The sequence below is a fragment of the Mesocricetus auratus genome, unplaced genomic scaffold (assembly GCF_017639785.1).
Source record: "Mesocricetus auratus isolate SY011 unplaced genomic scaffold, BCM_Maur_2.0 Super-Scaffold_4256, whole genome shotgun sequence".
Lineage (NCBI taxonomy): Eukaryota > Metazoa > Chordata > Mammalia > Rodentia > Cricetidae > Mesocricetus > Mesocricetus auratus.
Window position 1 is genome coordinate 71,708,367 of NW_024429182.1, and position 17,924 is coordinate 71,726,290.

General features: G+C 49.7%; 1 protein-coding gene across 2 annotated transcripts; it reads right to left on the reverse strand.

Annotated features, from left to right (window-relative positions):
- Window positions 1–459: 459 nt before the first annotated feature.
- On the reverse strand, window positions 460–17,680 carry Rnf40 (ring finger protein 40). Of its 2 annotated transcripts, none has more exons than XM_005064354.4 (20): window positions 17,553–17,680; window positions 17,240–17,443; window positions 16,671–16,838; window positions 16,453–16,594; window positions 14,637–14,843; window positions 13,989–14,110; window positions 13,744–13,890; window positions 13,590–13,664; window positions 12,490–12,609; window positions 12,225–12,404; window positions 9,801–9,936; window positions 8,049–8,170; window positions 7,532–7,959; window positions 6,693–6,810; window positions 6,399–6,548; window positions 6,036–6,248; window positions 5,835–5,960; window positions 3,812–3,952; window positions 3,633–3,734; window positions 460–1,590 (listed from the first exon to the last, which is right to left on the reverse strand). In XM_005064354.4, exons 2-20 carry the CDS (start codon window positions 17,369–17,371, stop codon window positions 1,414–1,416), a joined length of 3,006 nt encoding a protein of 1,001 aa, XP_005064411.1. In that variant the 5' UTR covers window positions 17,372–17,443; window positions 17,553–17,680; the 3' UTR covers window positions 460–1,413. The 2 variants fall into 2 exon arrangements, with proteins under 2 accessions (XP_005064411.1, XP_040609752.1); XM_040753818.1 differs by lacking the exon at window positions 17,553–17,680 and adding an exon at window positions 17,516–17,532.
- Window positions 17,681–17,924: the final 244 nt, after the last annotated feature.

The window sequence follows — 17,924 nt, forward strand, 5'->3', positions numbered from 1 at the left end:
CACGTTTAGGTAAACGTTTCCCAATGGTCCAGAGAGTGGCTGGAAGGTTACAATGAAAAGTCACCGTGCTGAGGTGTCATGATCTGTGTGTTCGCAGAGTAGGAGTGGGTAAAGTCTGCCAGTAACTGAAAGTTTTACCCGCCTTTGGTCAGTGCAACAGGAAAAAAAGCCCTCACACTTTGAGCCAAGAGACTACATCTCCCAGGATGCAACCGAAAAGCTGTTACCTGAACGGCCAATGACCGCTAAGGGCGTGGTTAAGGGTCTCTCCAGTGTGGGTCTGGTTGCTCCTTGAAAAAGGTCTCTGCAGATAAGCTCGCCACTGCTCACTGGGACCCACAAAGTTGTTGGGTGGGCTGGAGCGGGCTCCCAAATGTACCCAGCTCCACACCAACTCAGGGAAGGCCAGGTGTAGTACCTAGACTTGTTTAGACCAAATGGACGGGCTACTCTGCAGCCTAGGGTTGGGTATTTATTCTTAACAATTAGCAGCCCACACACAACACCTCTAGACTAGAGGCTGTGAGTCCAAAAGACCTTATAGCTGTCTGCAGCGCCATCTCCCAGCTCCACAGGGTCCCATCTTCTCTGTTGAGGCTGTTCAGCCCGGTCCTACAGGGAGATTCTGAGAACAGGCTAGCCACAGGACAGCAGGCAAAGCTCTACCTTGGAATGACTGGAAGTGCTAGATTGTCCCTTCCCTTCTGGCAAGCTGCACCTCTACAATTAAGACCACCAGGATGAAAGCACGGCTAGGGCAGGTCTCGAGGGAGCATCAGGATGTGTGATAAGGGTAAAGAGGGCTTTGGGACGTGTCTGGCTAAAAGAAATTGACGACCCTGAATCAGCAATATGAGGAGGCAGGCTCTGTAAATGCAGAGTTTCCCTGAATAGGGCAGACACCCAAGGCTGCACCTTCAGCACAAAAGCTATATACCAGGGTACAGTTAACTCCACTGGAAGGCTAAAGCCCGACCAGGCCTGGAGCCAATTAGGTGAAGAAAGGCTCCCTGGGCCCAAGACTCAACGCTAAGCAAGGGGTCCTTGGTCATCACTGAGGTTGTGGAGGCAGGTGGTGAGCCCTTTCCTGGTGGAGGAATTCCCCTTTAGGGGTAAGGATGGATCTGTCTCTCCAGTAGAAACAGGGTTAGGCCAGCTCCCAAGGCTACAGGTGATGCTATGAATCTGGGAAAGTGCCCTAGGCTGCAGATCTGACCTTCAGGAAAAGATGGCACTCAGCTTGGTTAACCCACCTCTCCTGCATGCACCAGTGGCCCCAAACCATCTAGGTACATAGGGGCAGGGTTCATGGAGTCTGGAAAGGGAGCCGGGGCCATTGCCCCTGGGGGAGTGGGGAGCTGGGGCACAGCCCCTAGGGTATATGGATGTTTCAAAGTCTCCTGAGTTTCAGGTTCAGCTGATGTACACACGATGGAAGTCATGGGCACCAAAGGCCGCGTTGCACTTGGGGCACTTCCTCTGGCGGGCCTCATAGCGGCCCCTCACACACTCGAAGCAGAAAACGTGGAAGCACTTGGTAAGCACTGCGTCCTTCTTGCGGGTGTTGCAGCAGGGGCAGGTCAGCCGCGCCTAGAGCAGAGGCAGCAAGTTCAGAGCACCTGACAGGCCACACACCACCCCGAGAGCAGGGACTCCCGGCCAAGCCCACCCAATGCAGATGCTTCTTGTTCTGACCATAACTTCTGAAGGTGGAAATCAACATAGCATGAATGAGGAGACAGGCCCAGACACCAAGTATTCAAAACCAGAGAGTAGCTAAGAACAGCTCTCAACTGCAGTCCCTAGCACTTGGAAAACTGAGGTGGGAATATTGTAATAAGACAAAACCAACCAACCAAAACTAAAAACCCCAAACAGAAACCATACGAACAGGCGCAGCTGGACTCTCCTAAAGACAGAGATCCAGGGGACTGGAGAGATGGCTCAGAGGTTATGCGTACTGACTGCTCTACCAGAGGTCCTGAGTTCAATTCCCAGCAACATGGTGGCTCACAACCATCTATAATGAGATCTGGTGCCCTCTTCTGGCATGTATATGTAATAAATAAATAAATCTTAAAAAAAAAAAGACAGAGATCCAGCCGGAAGTCTTCCATCAATTGCCCACTTTGTTCTTTGGGGAAATTCCCAACTGTTCACCCTCTTCTCTTGCACCTCTAACTCACTACTGAACACAAGGATCACGAGAGACACGCTCCCTCTACACTCAATTAGACCTACCTTGGTGTGACCTCCAAGACCCTGCTGTGGCCCTTCTCTGAGCCTAACACCTACCTCCCAACTGCCATCAGAGGCCTCGCCTTCAGCCCCAGTCAGGCACTAGTGACCTTGTGTCGAGGCATGTGTCTGGCCTATCTGGAGTCCCAGCCTGCTAGTTCAGCTTTCTCAGAACACTGTTTCTCAATCTCTCAGGACTCTGCCGTCAGCACTGGGAAGCCTTTCAAGGGTGTCCATGTCTGCCCCTTCTCCTTGAAGGTCCAACGGCTACAAAGGGATACCTCATGACTGTCACCTTCTCCACTGCAGTGGCCCAGAGTTCCACCCAAGCTCACCATGTCCTAGGGGCATCACCCAGGGTTAGTTCGTCTCCCTCACCTATTCCATCACCACTTTCTCCCAAGCCTTTGGCGTCACTTCTGCCTGCCACTTAAATGTTGAGATTCCTTAAGGGAAAACAACTTCCCCTGTTCTTCCTGTGTGGCTTCTGACTCTGTTGTGGCTGACACTCCAAGTAAAGTGCTCTCTCTAGCCCAGTCTTGGCTTCGAGGCTTCCCAAGTCTCATCACCCTTGACACCATCCCACAACCTGTTCCTAATCCACTGAAGAGTGCTGTCTACCTCGTTCATATCTGGAACCCGAGCCTCCTTGGTGTCCCTCTCCCTTCATTCTAGCTATGTGACCCATCCTGAGTCTAGCAGTCCCGCCTCCTAAGTCCCACCTTAGGCATCTTCCATCTCTGGTGCCGTCACTGAGCTAAGTGTTCATTTCTGACGCAGTGAACACACTGCTCTAACAACTCCCCTCACCCCATGCAGCTGCTGTTAGCCCCACATCTGACTACTATCGGATAAAAACCTTTGATGGAGATGAAGATGTAGCTTAGTGAAGCATGAGCTTGGCTTGTAAATGGCCCTAGGCCTATTCCCTGGCATCGAATGCTCTTCCACCCCCCCCAAACCTGACAGACAGAAACCTCTACTCTGTGTACCGGCCACAAGCCTGCTTCACACCCTTTGAGGTCTGTTGTTGCTCACCCACCTCTCCTCCAACCACATGGCTCTACTTGGGGCTGCTCCCTTTACATAAACTCTCTCATTCCCATTCTTTAAGCTTTGGGTCTACCTTAGGTGACAACTCTTTCCCAACCTCAGGGCTACTCTGGAGACTTCCTTTGGGCTCTTACCATGCCTCTGCCATCACATTACTTATCACTGAGATAGCAGCATTAGCATAAATTCACTGCTGACGTCAGGGAAAAATCCCTCCCCTGACACATACACAACAAAGGCTTGGCCAGTTGTCTGACTCCACAATTAGTGTCTTTTGCTGTCCTACCTCATTCTTGAGCACCAGATACACCCAACACCCGCCAGCCGTCACCACATCCCACCTTATATTCCTTGATCTCCTCCTGCAGGATCTCATCAGCATCGGCATAAACCTCCACCTTCCTTTGCTTCTCCAGTTTGCGCCTCAGCCGGGAAATGTCCTCCTAGAACAGAAGGTGCTAGGCTAAGAACCTGCATGCCTCCCACACTGGTAACCCATGGGCCCTCCCCAGGCACATACCTGAGCCCTCTTGAGATTGAAACTCTCTTTCTCTCGGGCAGCCCGGCTCTCTGCCAGGCATGGCTGGATCTCTCGAAGCCGAGTCTGCACATGCTCCAACTGCACCTTCAGGTCCTCAGCCAACTGGGCTGCTTCTACAGCCTGAGGTGGGTGGGAACAGGAAAGAGAGGACTGTATGCCCAAGCCTGAAGGCCACAGTCCGAGGATGCTTCTGTCAAAAATCCCGAGTGACATTTGCACTGGGGCTGACCCTGCCTTGTGGTCCTCAGCCTCACTTCTTCCTACTCTTCCCAACACAGCCCCTTACTGCATGACAGTGCTCCCTCTGGTCTTTGAGCCTCCACCAGGCCCTTTTTTCTCCTGTGCATCAACAACTCCCCCTTGGGATGCAGCTCTAAAATCATGTCCCCAAGGAGCACTATTACTTTTTCACACAGCCTTAGTTTCCTTCATCAAATTGTTTGAACCAAGAATAGTGGCATGTATTTGTTATTCCAGCAGTTTGGAGGCTGAGGCAAGAGGATCACTGAGAGCTCAAAGCTAACGTAGAATACAGTAATACACTAAGAACTTGTTTTAAAAAGAAAAAGAGCCTGGTGTGGTGGAGCACACCTTTAATCCCAGCACTTGGGAGGCAGAGGCAGGCTCTCTGAATTCAGGGCCAGCGTGGTCTACAGAGAGAGCTCCACAACAGCCAGGACCAACCACACAGAGAGATTCTGTCTCAGAAAACAAATGAACAAACAAGAAAAAAGGAAGGAAGAAAAGTGAGTGACATACAGCATGACTTATTTTGTGGGTTACTGGTAGGGAGGCGGGGCTCATCACTGTTGGTCAGCACAAGGCTGAGCATGCAATAGGGACATAAAAATCCTGTTTACATGAATTCACCAGAAGGGAATTTCCCAATAGATACGAAATCAAGTTTTTAAAATTCTCTTTAGTAATTTAATATTTCCATTTTATGAGCACTGGTGTTTTCCCTGTATTCATGTCTGTGTAAGGGTGGTGGACCCCTGGAACTGAAGGTACAGACAAGTGTGAGTTGCCATGTCGGTGCTGAGAATTGAACCCAGATCCTTTGGAAGAGCAGCCATCTTAACTCTGAGCCATCTCTCCAGTTAATCCTGTCTCAATCTACCTTTCAAACAAAGTCTCTAAATATTCCAGCCCATGCTGGCCTCACACTTGCTAGGGAGCTGAGGATGACCTTGAACTTCTTTGTCCTCCTGCTGACCTTTCCAGTGCTGAGTTTATAGGCCAGTTTTTATACACCGTCATGCCCAGTTTATACAGTGCTGGAGCCTGAATCCAGAGCCTGATGGACGCTATGGAGGCTTACTCACCGAGTTACATCATCAGCCCGTTTTTCTTGTGTTTAATATGAACACTTATGCGCTCAACACATGGGAGCCTGAGGCAGGAGGACCAAGAATTCAAGCTGGGCTGAGAGATGGCTCAGTGGTTAGAACACCTGAGTTCTGGCAAGGGACCTGGTTTCGGTTCCCAGCATCAACGTGGCAGCTCACAGTCATCTATAACTCCAGTTCCAGGGTATCTGATGCCCTCTTCTGGCCTTTTAAAGGCACCAGGCAAGCTTGTGATACAAAGACATACAAGTAGGCAAAAACATTGATATGCATAAAATAAAAATAAGTAAATCTAAAAACTAGCGCATGCCTTTCATCTCAGTACCCAGGAGGCAGATCTCTGTGAGTCTGAGGCCAGAGGCCAGCTCTGTCTACATAATGAATTCCAGGACAGCAGGAGCAAAACAGAGAGACCCTGTCTCAAGACAAACAATTCGAATCTATCACTGCTCACACAGTGAGAAAATAAAAGCAAGCAAACTATCAAGAAAACACGATAGGGCTGAAGAGATGTCTCAGTTGATGAAGTGTTCACAAGCACAAGCACCGAGTTTGATTCCCAGAACACACATTAAGAAGAAAAAAAAGAAGCAGAGCCACGGGGAACACATGGGCCAGTCACACAAGTTGCCATGCTTAAGGCTCAGCCTTACCTTCCTCTTGTTAAGCTCTAAGGCCTGACTGCGCAGTGTCAACTCTTTCTCCACACCCCCAAGGCTGCCCTGCAGAGCCCGCTCCTTTTCCTCAAGCTTCTGTACTGTCAACAGCTGGGCGTCCACCTGCGGATGGGAGGCCTCAGTATGGGTGTAACCTCTCCAGCTTCACCTACAAGCGTCACACCATAGCCGCCATACCTGAGACTTGAGGCCAAGAACCTGCTCGCCCAACTCATCCTTCTCCTCTCGGAGCAGCTTGTGAATCTGGTTGGCCTTGATCCGCTCTGACATGAGCTTGAAGTTGGCATCATCCTTTTCCCGCAACTGCTGCAGAAGCCGCCCATTTTGCTCCTGCATGTCTTCAAAAGCCTGACCTGTCACATCCATCTCTGACAGCAGTGCCTCTTCCTCCTGCAAGGGGGAAGGATGGGAAGTGGCAGATTAACAAGACGGTTGCTGGGGAACTCCCAAGGAAACAGTATGTACCCAGATCATCAAAATGTCACACACTAAAGGCACTTAACCAGCATTTAGAAGTGAGGAGACCACAGGGAATCTCACCTGCTTGGTGGCCCCCAATTTGCGTTGCAGGTGCTCTATCTGCTCCTCTGCCTGCCGGATTCGTCGCAGGGCATCCTCATCCGCAATCTTCTTGCTTTCTCTTCGATCTCGTTCCTCCAGTTCTCGGATGCGGCTCCGAAGCTCATCCACCTGCATCCATGGGGGGGAAGCTCTCAAACCCTGGTCCGCACAGCAACACCACTACTAGCTTGCTTTGCACAGTGGGAGAATAAGAAAAGAAGCAAACTTGCTGACCCAAGGCTCTGAGCCCCTGCATGCCCCACCAGCCCTTACCTCAGCCTTGGCCTTCCGTTCAGCTGCCATGAGCTGCACCTTATCCCGCTGTTCCTTGGGTGCTGACTTGTACATGTCCAGCAGCAGCTTCATCTCCTTCTGGCTTTCCTGGGCCTTCCTAGAGAAGGGTACAGGAGGGGATCTTAGTAAGAACTGGCCAGGCGTTGGTGGTGCACACCTTTAACCCCAGCACTCGGGAGGCAGAGGCAGGCGGATCTCTGAGTTCGAGGCCAGTCTGGTCTACAGAGCTAGTTCCAGGACAGCCTCCAAAACAAAACAATACAGAGAAACCCTGTCTCGCAAAACCAAAAAAAAAAGGGGGGGGCTGGAGAGATGGCTCAGAGGTTAAGAGCACTGACTGCTGCTCTTCCAGGGGTCCTGAGTTCAATTCCCAGCAACTACACGATGGCTCACAACCATCTACAATTCAATCTAGTGCCCATTTCTGGCAATGTAGGCAGAACACTGTATATATAATAAATAAATAAAGCTTAAAAAAAAAAAAACACCACAGACAGGGTGGCTTGACCAACAAGGAAAAAAAAAAAAACTGGGTTCAATCCACAGCACTGCATAAACCACATGTGTAATCCCAGCACTGGAGAGGCTATGGCAGAGAATTGTTGAGTTGGAGGCTGCTCTACCATATAGAATGAGTCAGTCCCTGTCTTTAAAAAAAAGTAGGGGTGGACAGCCAGCTTAAAAGAAGCTCACAACACCTGCACCTCCAGCTGCAGGAGCACTTAACATCTTCTGCCTCCACAGAATAAATAAATAAATCTTTAAAAAAAAAGGCTGAAAGCTACTTGACAGGGGAGGAGACAGCAATAGAGCCTCACTTGAGCTCCGCTCGAAGACCCTTGAGCAGTTCTGACTCTTTCCTCTTGGCTTCCTCAACCTTGGCCTTTTCTCGATCAGTCCTTGAGAGAGCTGAGGCTATAGGTGGGGGCCCCAGGCCAGGCCCTTCCCGTTCCCGAAGTTCTCGCTTGGGTCTGGCCTCAGGTTCTCGGCCCCGGGAGGACAAGCCCTGGGCTCCAGGGGTTAGGGCCTGGGCATCATCTTCAGAGGAGACCAGCTCCTCCTTCTTGACTGAAGAAGCAGCAGGGGTAGCTCCAGGCATTGAAGCCATCTCCTTCTTGCTGTCAGGGGTACCTCCAGGGCCTGGCCCACCATCTTCTTTCCCTGGGGCTAGGGCATTGAGGCCAGAATCATCGGGCTGGTTCAGGTTGGGGATGCAGTGGGTAGAGCCACCAGCCTGGGCCCGGAGCTGTACAGACAGAGAAAAATAGGAATGAGGTGAGCCACTACCCAATAAGATCCAGCGAAGGCTTTTCCCAGGCAGCTCCCTCTCCTTACTTTGCCAATCTCAGCCTGTACTTCTCGAAGTTTCCGCTTATATCGCTGGGCATCCCCTTTTAGCTGGTGGTTGTGATTCTGGAGACTGCTAATCAGATGGCGCATCTCACGGTTGATAGGCCCTGAAAAAGTCAGAGATCGGGCATGGCGTGTAGGACTACCTCCTCCTAACTCTCCAACTCCCCAGAAGGGAAAGAAGCCAACCAGAGTCAATACTCCCATTGTACAGAAGGGGAAAGAAAGCCTCAGAGAGGCTGGAGAGATGGCTCAGAGGTTAAGAGCACTTGCTGAGGACTTAGGATCATTCCCAGCACCCACGTGGCAGCTCACAGTCCCAGGTGATCTGGTGCCTTCTGGCCTCTGTGAGCATCAGGCACACATGCAATGAGGTACACAGACACACATGCATGCAAGCAAAATACTTATACACACATAAGCATCCATCTTTAATCCTTTTAACTTGTAAAATTCATGTGTATGGGTATTTTACTTACATGTATGTCTGTGCACCATGTGTGTGCACTGTAGTGCCCCTAGAGGCCAGAAAAGGATTTTGGACTGCTGGGAATTGTGAGTACCGAAATAAAATCTGAGTCCTCTGGAAGAGCAGTCAGTCTTCTTCGCCACCCCAACCTTCCTGGTCCTTTACTCCCTGAGACAGGGTTTCTCTGTGTAGTCCTGACTGTCCTGAAACTCGATCTCTGGCCTCAAACTCAGAGATCTGTCTCCCGAATGCTGGAATTAAAGCTGTGCACCACTACTGCCTGGCTGCAGTCAATGTTCTTTAACTACTGAGCTATCTTTCCAGCTGGGGAAGGGGTGGGGGAGGAACAATACCCTTTTTTTTTTTTTTTTTTTTGGTTTTTCGAGACAGGGTTTCTCTGTGGCTTTGGAGGCTGTCCTGGAACTAGCTCTTGTAGACCAGGCTGGCCTCGAACTCACAGAGATCCACCTGCCTCTGCCTCCCAAGTGCTGGGATTAAAGGCGTGCGCCACCAACGCCCAGCCTGGAACAATACCCTTTTTAAAAGATTTTTTTTCTTTATTTTATTTATCTATGTGTCTTTTTACGTATCACTGCTCTGGCTGCATGTCTGCCTGCATGCCAGAAAAGGGCACCAGATCTCATTACAGATGGTGTGAGCCACCACCACGGTTGCTGGGAATTGAACTCAGGACCTCTGGATGAGCAGTCAGTGCTCTTAACCTCTGAGCCATCTCTCCAGCCCAAAGTTTTATTTTTATTTTATGTGTTTTGCCCATATACCCTGCCTGGCTGGCCTGGAACTCACTTTGTAGACTAGGTTGGTCTTAAACTCAGAGCTCCTTCTGCTTCTGCCTCCTGAGCACTGGGATTAACGGCGTGTGTATCATGTGTCCCTGCTTCACTTCTGTAAGAATCTTCCATGGTTTTTACTTGTCTATTACCCCTCTACTAGAGTCACTCCACAATAGCAGAGATTGTTTGTTTACTGGCAGAACCCCCAAACCTAGAACTGAGTATGGCTCACAGGGAGTACTCAATAAATCTTTGTGAGAAAAATCTCTCAGAGGTCAGAACAGCTCACAGTCTGGTGGCACCTGCTCAACTACCCATCCCAGATGCTTATAACACTGTGAGTGACACGGAATGCAGCACCTGTTTCTTGTGGTGAACTGAGGCTCTGAGAAAAGCTCGTTATTAAATCTTGATAAGCAGCCGCAAGGTTCCAGCACCCTTCCAGGCTTACGTCTACCCAATCCCACCACGTACCAGCCTGCTCGTTGGCCGCAAGGTTCTGTTCAAACTCAATGCGCAGCATCTCATACTCCTTTCGTACCTGGGCCAGGGTATCCTCCAACTGGATCACTTCCGTGCGCAGTTTCTTCTGCAGCCCCAGCTCATCACTCTGTGGGTTGAGGCATTTAAAGACACAACCCTATGAGACTCCAACCCCATACTAATGAAAAGACCCAATTTTTCCTTACAAGGAAATAAAGTTGGCAGATGGTGGTGGCACACGCCTTTAATCCCAGCACTTGGGAGGCAGAAGAAGGCAGATCTCTGAATTCAAGGCCAATCTGGTCTGCAGAGTGAGTTCCAGGACAGCCAGAGATACACAAAAAGAAAAAAAGAAATAAAGCCAGCACTGGTCACTTAATCTTCTCATGTCTCTTTAGGAAAAAAAAGGACTCCAGTGAATGAATGTAAGATAAATACTACAAGCATCATGGTGTATGCCTTTAATCCCAGCACTCAGGAAGCAAGGGCTTGTGGATGCCTTACACTGGAGGCCAACCTGGTGTATAGAGTGAGTCTCAGGCTATCCAAGGCTACATGCTGACACCTTAATAGAGAGATGACTCAGCAGTTAAGAGCACTGGTTGCTCTTCCAAAAGACCTGTGTTTGGTTTCCAATCCACACAACTGCTCACGACCTGTGTTTGGTTTCCAATCCACACAACTGCTCACAACCCCACTGTATCTCTAGGCCTAGGGGATCCAACACCTTCTTCTGGTCTCTGTAGGCAAACTGTGCTGCACATGCACATATGCAAGTTAAAAAACTTACCCCTAAAAACAAAACTGTTAAAAAGGAGGCACTGGAGAGATCGCTCAGGTAAGAGCACTGGCTGCTCTTACAGAGGACCCAGGTTCAATTCCCAGGACCCACATGGTGGTTTACAACCATCTGTAACTCTAGTTCCAGGGGATCTGATGCTCTTTTCTGGCCTCAGAGGCACACAAGTGGTACATAGATGAACATACAGCCAAATATCCACATATATAAAAACTTTAAATCATACATACATACATAATGTGGTTAGTTTTGTTTTTGTTCTTTTTTTGGTTTGACCTTGTTGTTGTTGTTGGTTTTTGGTTTTACGAGACAGGGTTTCTCTGTATTGTTTTGGAGGCTGTCAGTCCAGCCTGGCCTCGAACTCACAGCGATCTGCCTGCCTCTGCCTCCTGAGTGCTGGGATTAAAGGCATGCGCCATCACCGCCCAGCCTTTTTGTTGTTTTTTAAATAAGAACTAATACTTGTATGTAATCTATTTTCTAAGTCCTAAAATATTTGGCACAAATATTTCTTTTTGGAAATCCAGCTCAGTTTCTTTTAATGTTAATATGATTAAAAATTAACAGGAATAAACCGAAATTCATTTCCATTGCCACATAGAGTTGCTGTTTTGCTACCTGGAAAATGTGCAGTAGAAACTGAACTCTGAAGGCTTCCCTTGTATTTTCACTGCTTAGAGAAAATTCAAAATCGGCTGAAGACAAATAATTGTAAAATGCCATTACCAGGAAGTGCCTGAGTCATTCTTAATATTGTGACTTCTGGAGGGAGAGCTGCTGAAGGTGTCTAGAAGAAGCTCTTTCTGTGGGTGTGGTCTTGGATCCAATTAATACCCACTGGCAGAAAACGGTTTCCAGCTTGCACACTGCTCTAATGCATACTACTTACTACCAGAGCCACATGCATGAATTAAAGAAAACAAAACCAGCTCTTTTGTTGGGGGACAGGCTTAAGACAGGGTTTCTCTGTGTAGCCTCGTAGACCAGGCTGACCTTGAACTCGCAGAGATCCACCTGCCTCTGCCTCCCAAGTGCTGGGATTAAAGGTGTGCGCCACCACCTCCTGGCTACCAGCTCCTTTCTAAAGCCATTAAAACAGTTTATATCTTAATGGGCTTGTTTTCTACTCTGTTTTTACATCTGATTTTTAAAGAAACAATAACTCAGCTGGACAGGTGGTGCATGCCTTTAAATCCAGCATTGGAGGTGGGGTGGGGTGCAAACAGGTGGATCTCTTGTGAGTTCAAGGCCAGCCTGGTCTACAGAGTGAGTTCCAGGATACCCAGGATTGGGGGAAAAAAAAGGAAGGGAAAGAGTAACTCTTTGGCAGCAATGGTTCAAGTCCCATTTCACCTCACTGTTCTTGTGATTTTAGTGTTCTCTTAGCCCAGGTCTCACAGGCAAACATTTATGGGGATAATGATACTTTTAAAATAATAGAGTTAATGATTAAAATTGGAAGAAAAGCACATACATCTCCCAGTCTTACCTCTGACCATGGAAGAATCTATGCCCAAAGGACTCTTAGCAGGTACATAAGGACCCATGGAAGCTCAGGAAGTCAACTCTAAAGGTCTAGTTCTCACCCCCAGCCCCGACTCATTCCAAGACCATACCTCCATATGCTCAATGTGTCTCAAGTGGGAGTTCTTAGAGGCCAGCAGCAGCCCCCGGGCCTCATCTAGCTGGGTCTTCACTTGCAAAGACTCATTGTAGAGCAGTGAAAACTGGGCCTGTAGCATGCGGTACTCCCCGGTCTCACGAACTACCTCCTCAGGAAGGCTCCGCAGGGCCACCTGGGGAGAAGATGTCCAAAAGGGTCGTATTAGCACCAGGATCTGAGGCTTAGTCCAGGCCCTTTCAGTCTCAACCACAGCCTACCTTGAGACGTTCGTTGGTCCGAACAGCCCCCTGAAGCTCAGCCTGAAGCTTCTCTAGTTCTGCCATGCGGCTATTGGCCAATTCTTGATTTTCTTCCAGCTCTGCATTCAACATCTCAAACTAAGGAGTGGAAGGGGCTGTGGTAGGCAAGACCAGGATGGGCAGTATGCCCCCTAATCGTCCCCGATACAGTCCTCCCAAGACCAGGATGGGCAGTGTGCCCCCTAATCGTCCCCCATACAGTCCTCCCAAGACCAGGATGGGCAGTGTGCCCCCTAATCGTCCCCCATACAGTCCTCCCAAGACCAGGATGGGCAGTGTGCCCCCTAATCGTCCCCATACAGTCCTCCCAAGACCAGGATGGGCAGTGTGCTCCCCTAATCATCCCCCATACTGTCCTCCCAAGACCAGGATGGGCAGTGTGCTCCCCTAATCGTCCCCCATATAATCCTCCAAGCTCCCCTGTGCAAGTGCACTGACAGAAACCTCCAAACCAACCAAGGGTATTCCTAAGGCTCTCCGGAAATGGGAGAAAATCAGTCCTGCATGGGAATATCTTCCTTGTACTTTTTCTTTATTCTACTAATTACCAACTTATATAGTACTTATTACTTGCATGTTCCCCGAATAGAACCTAACTTCCATGGAAGCTTTATTGCTCTCTCATATGAAACAGTTGGAGTTTATCGAGAAATTAATTTGTAGCTGTATGGTAGTTCAAAGCACTTGGGACACAAAAGTAGAAGAATCAGTCACCCTCAGCTACACAGCAAGTTTGAGGCCAGCTTGGCCTACGTCATGAGACTCTGCCTCAAAACAAAGAAAACATAAAAGGACTGCAAACACAGACTCAAGTACAGCATTAACGAGAGAGAGAGGTGCTCAAGAGGACAGAGCACACCTGAGATAATGTCACCTAAAGCTCCAGTTTTCACTTGTCCTCTTCACTCTGCCTAGCTGAGCTGCTGGCACTTAAGTTCTGGAATTATTTAATTAATAAGCATATAAATGAATGAAAGGAAAAGGCGCAACAATGTCAGCTGCAGACTCAGATAACAGAATTTTGCCGGGTGAAGGACCTGGAGGGACCTGCTGCTCACCTTCTGCATGCTAAGTGTGATCTGGCCTCCCTGGAAGCCTGAGGAACTGCCAGACACATAGTAGCCAGAATTGAGCTGCAAGAAGACAGACAATGGTTGTGAAAGGCAAGACATAGGCCCAGGGTCCTCAACTGGGCTCCACCCATTCCCGTACCTGCTCCAAGGCCTCTGCCAAGTGCTTATTGAGCTTCTGTTCTCGCTTACGCAGCTTCTCAATGTCCCACTGCAGGTCTTCCACTGTTGTCTCCATCTCCAGGACCTTGGTCTCCGTTGACGTCACTTTATCTTGGAGCTCAGAGTACTGGGGGCAATGGAAAGTGGCTTGGTTTCCTAAGATCCTTAGATGGCAAACCCAAACCCTGCCCTAGTTCTTATTGCCTCCAGGAGTCTGATTCCCACCTCTAGTGAGATGCGGTGGTGTTTCTCTTGCAGCTGAGTAGCCAAGTCCTGTAGCCGACGGTTCTCTCTGCCCAGCTCCCGGGTGCGTACCCGTGCCACCTCCCCAGGGGCCTCACTGTCCCCTAGGAATGCAGAGCCCAGATGAGAGTCAAACCCTGGGTAACCAAGCAAGCATTAACTAATCCTGAAGTTTCCGTGCTGAGCATGTGAGCCAGCTGTCTCACCAATTGCTTATGACAAACCCAGGAGATGAAGCTAGCTCAGAGATGGAACCATTTATCCAAACAGCTGATGCTAGGTAGGGAGAGCTAAGGATGGGAGAAAGAAGCCTGTTGCCACAAAAAGCCTGGGTACTTGCCTCTCAGTATAGTGGGACAATAGCTACCTCTGAGGTTTGCAGTGTTCCAGACAGCCCTCTCCCTGCAGGGCTGTGACCCTACCAGGACCAACAGTTCCTCCAGCCACCCCTCTGGAGTCCCACTTCAAGAATCAAAGCCAAGATCCCCATCTGGAATTAAGTTGTTCCAACAAGAACGAGGTTGACTATTGATTGGGAACTCTGACATCAAAGAATCACTGAGATTGGGAGGGGCTCCTCAGGGTGCAGGTGGGCATGGCCTTCTCTAGGATAGTGTCTGAAGAACTGACCCCGGCTGTATACTCGCTGACAGAGTTCTTCCACCTGACGCTGTAAGCGGTCTGAGGCCTCCACCACCCGAGACACGGCAGCCTTGGAGAATTCCATCCGTCCCTGCAGCTGCAGCTCCACCTCCTCACTGCTGCTGGCACCCAGCGCCACCACAAAAGCCAACGCTGGCTCACTGAGAGGGGTTCGAAACTGCATTGGCAGGGGTTCTGGAAGGGACAGATAACCCCATAGGAATAAAGGCAGCAATGACCAATTGTACCAAGTTCCACAATGAGTGCTTTAATCGCAATGGCGAACCTAATTAATAACCTGCCGAGTACTCTCATCCCTTCCTAAAATTTAAATAAGAAATTTTCTTTTCTGAGTGGGGTCTTAGTATATAGCCCTGGCCTCACTTAAACACACTGAGATGTGGCTGCCTTTGAGCCCCAGAGCTGAGATTAAAGACGTGTACCACCATGCCTGAAAATAATTTTCTTTTCTTTCCCTTCTTGTTTTTTTTTTAAGACAGGATTTCTCGCCGGGCGGTGGTGGCGCACGCCTTTAATCCCAGCACTCGGGAGGCAGAGGCAGGCGGATCTCTGTGAGTTCGAGGCCGGGCTGGACCGATAGCCTCCAAAACAATACAGAGAAACCCTGTCTCGTAAAAACCAAAAAAAAAAAAAAAAAAAGACAGGATTTCTCGAGGCTGGAGAGATGGCTCAGTGGCTAAGAGCACTGACTGCTCTTCCAGAGAACGTAGGTTCAATTCCCAGCACGCACACGGCAGCTCACCACTGTCTGTAATTCCAGTTTCAAGGGACTTAACGCCCATGGCAAAACACTAATGCGCATAAAGTAAATAAAAAACAAAGCATTAAAAAAAAAAGAGGACAGGGTTTTTCTGTGTAACTTTGGAGCCTGTCCTGGAACTCGCTCTGTAGTCCAGGCTGGCCTCGAACTCACAGAGATCTGCCTGCCTCTGCCTCCCGAGTGCTGGGATTAAAGGTGTGCTCCATCACTTGGTCATAGTTAATTTCCTTAAGGATCAGCAACATCACATCCTCAGAGAAGGCTCCTCTGCCTTCCCAATCTAATGTAGAATTGTAGAACCCGGCCCTACACCACATTTCTTCCTTTATAGCAGCACCAATACTTCTTACTAAGGTTTTTTTTTTTTTTTTTTTTTGGTTTTTCGAGATAGAGTTTCTCTGTATTATTTTGGAGCCCATCCTGGAACTCGCTCTGTAGACCAGGCTGGCCTCGAACTCACAGAGATCCACCTGTCTCTGCTTCCCGAGTGCTGGGATTAAAGGCCACTTACTAAGGTTTTATAGTTTCCTTTATGGCAAGAATATATGTCTTCTTGCTTACCTCTGATCCCTCTCTGTCTAGCACAAATCCATAGTTACTATTGAGAACTCATTTTCATTTTTCTTATTATTTTTATATCTGTGATGTGTTTAGGAACGCCAAAGACTGTTTTAATAACAGAGGCCAAGCAGAGGGAGGCAGAGGCAGGCAGATCTCTGTGAGTTGAGACCAGCCTGGTCTACAGAGCAAGTTCCAAAACAATACAGGGAAACCCTGTCTTGAAACACCCCTCCCCAAAAAAATTCACCATGTAGCTGGGTAGCCGTAACTGGCCTGGAACGCTAGAAGAGAGCAACCAGCTTCTGTCTCCCAAGTGTGAGGATTAAAGGTGTGCACCACCACATCTGGCATGAAATCAACTTTAAACAGTTGTGTGGGAGGGTGCATTTCAGCAGCCCAAAATCAAAGCCACCTCCTCAAGACTTTTCTCAGAAATTAAGGTCCCCAGGGCTCTGGTCCTACCCCTCAGATCTGATGTCCCTGGGTCTGTTCGAGGGATCACATCACGAGTTAGCCCCTCCTGGCACCCAGATGCCTCTGTTCCCGAAGACAGCTCCCTCTGGCGCTCATGGCATCGGAGAAGGGCTTCTACAGTTTCATCCAGCTAAAAGAAAGAACCAAAGAGGTTATGGGTGCCTCACTGCTTTTCCCAGCGGGGCGACGCTCAGGTGGGCATTCACCTGGGCCCAGTAGCGGTTGACGATGAGGAGAGTGGCGTCGTCAGTGGCCTGCCTCTTTTCCAGTTTCTCAATTCTCTCCCGCAGCTCATCCTCACAAGCCTGCCGCTGCTCCAGTCGCTCTGCCAGCTTCTTGTTCTTGAACTGCAGTACCTTGGAATCCATCTCCTCCTACCATGGGGGAAGAGGCAGAGAAGTGTCAGGCAGGGCCATGAACCATCGCAGAGACAAGGGAGGACAACTAGATAGAAAGTGGAGAGGCATGCTAGGGCCAGCTACCAGTGAAACCTAAAAAGACTCAGACACAGAGAAAATATCTTGGTCATGAGAGCTTCACATTCTGTTTCTACTTTTCTAATTGTGAAGTTTTTGACTAATCACACGACTTACGGGAACAAATTTATGTATGAGTAGGAGAGAACGATTCTACAAAGTTGTCCTCTGACCACACGCGCGCCATGGCACGCCCACCCCGCCCCCACTCCCGTTTTGTGTATATACACACGTGCACACACAAGATTCGGAACGCTTTGGGCTGAGGTCAAACATGACTTTAGCAAAAGCCCACCAACCGTGGAAGAGATCCCTCCAAGACGGATGGGCTCGATCAGAGTGGTCGTGGTCTTCTCCTCACGGTTCAGCTTCTTCTCTGGGGGTCCTGAGCCCCCGTCGCCGGCGGCGCGCTTGTTACTGAGGCCAGACATAGCGGCGGTAGCGGCTGGGCAGCTCCGGGCTCTCCCGGGCCGTCGGGCGGGCGGAGGCGGCACTTCCGTCACCTGCAGAAGACAGAGGGCAGAGCTATGGACGCGTCCGGAGATCCGGAGCCCCGAGCATCCCGCTGGACACACCTGCCGGACCCCGCCCCCGCTGGCCCAGGGTCCGCACCCACGGTAGGGTCAGCCGAGCGCCACCATCTTGGACTTCACCGGACGTCACCGGCCGCCAGACGTACAGCGCAGGCGTCAGAGCAGCTCCGGATGTGGCGAAACTTATTTCCTGTTTCTATTGGTGGCTCTAGGTTCCGCCTCTTGAGTGTCTTAGTTTTTTTCGCGAGCGACTGTATATCTCTCAGTGATTGGCCAGAAGGCTGTTCCCATAGTTACTGACACCGCAGTTGCACTTGGCAGCCTAAGAAATAGAAAGGTGGATCTGCAGTTGGAGCCTTTACTGCTGCTATTCAGGAGACCCGGTTCACGACCGCCTGTCACTTCAGATCCAGGCGACCCGTCGCCCTCTTCTGGCCTCCGTGGACACCCG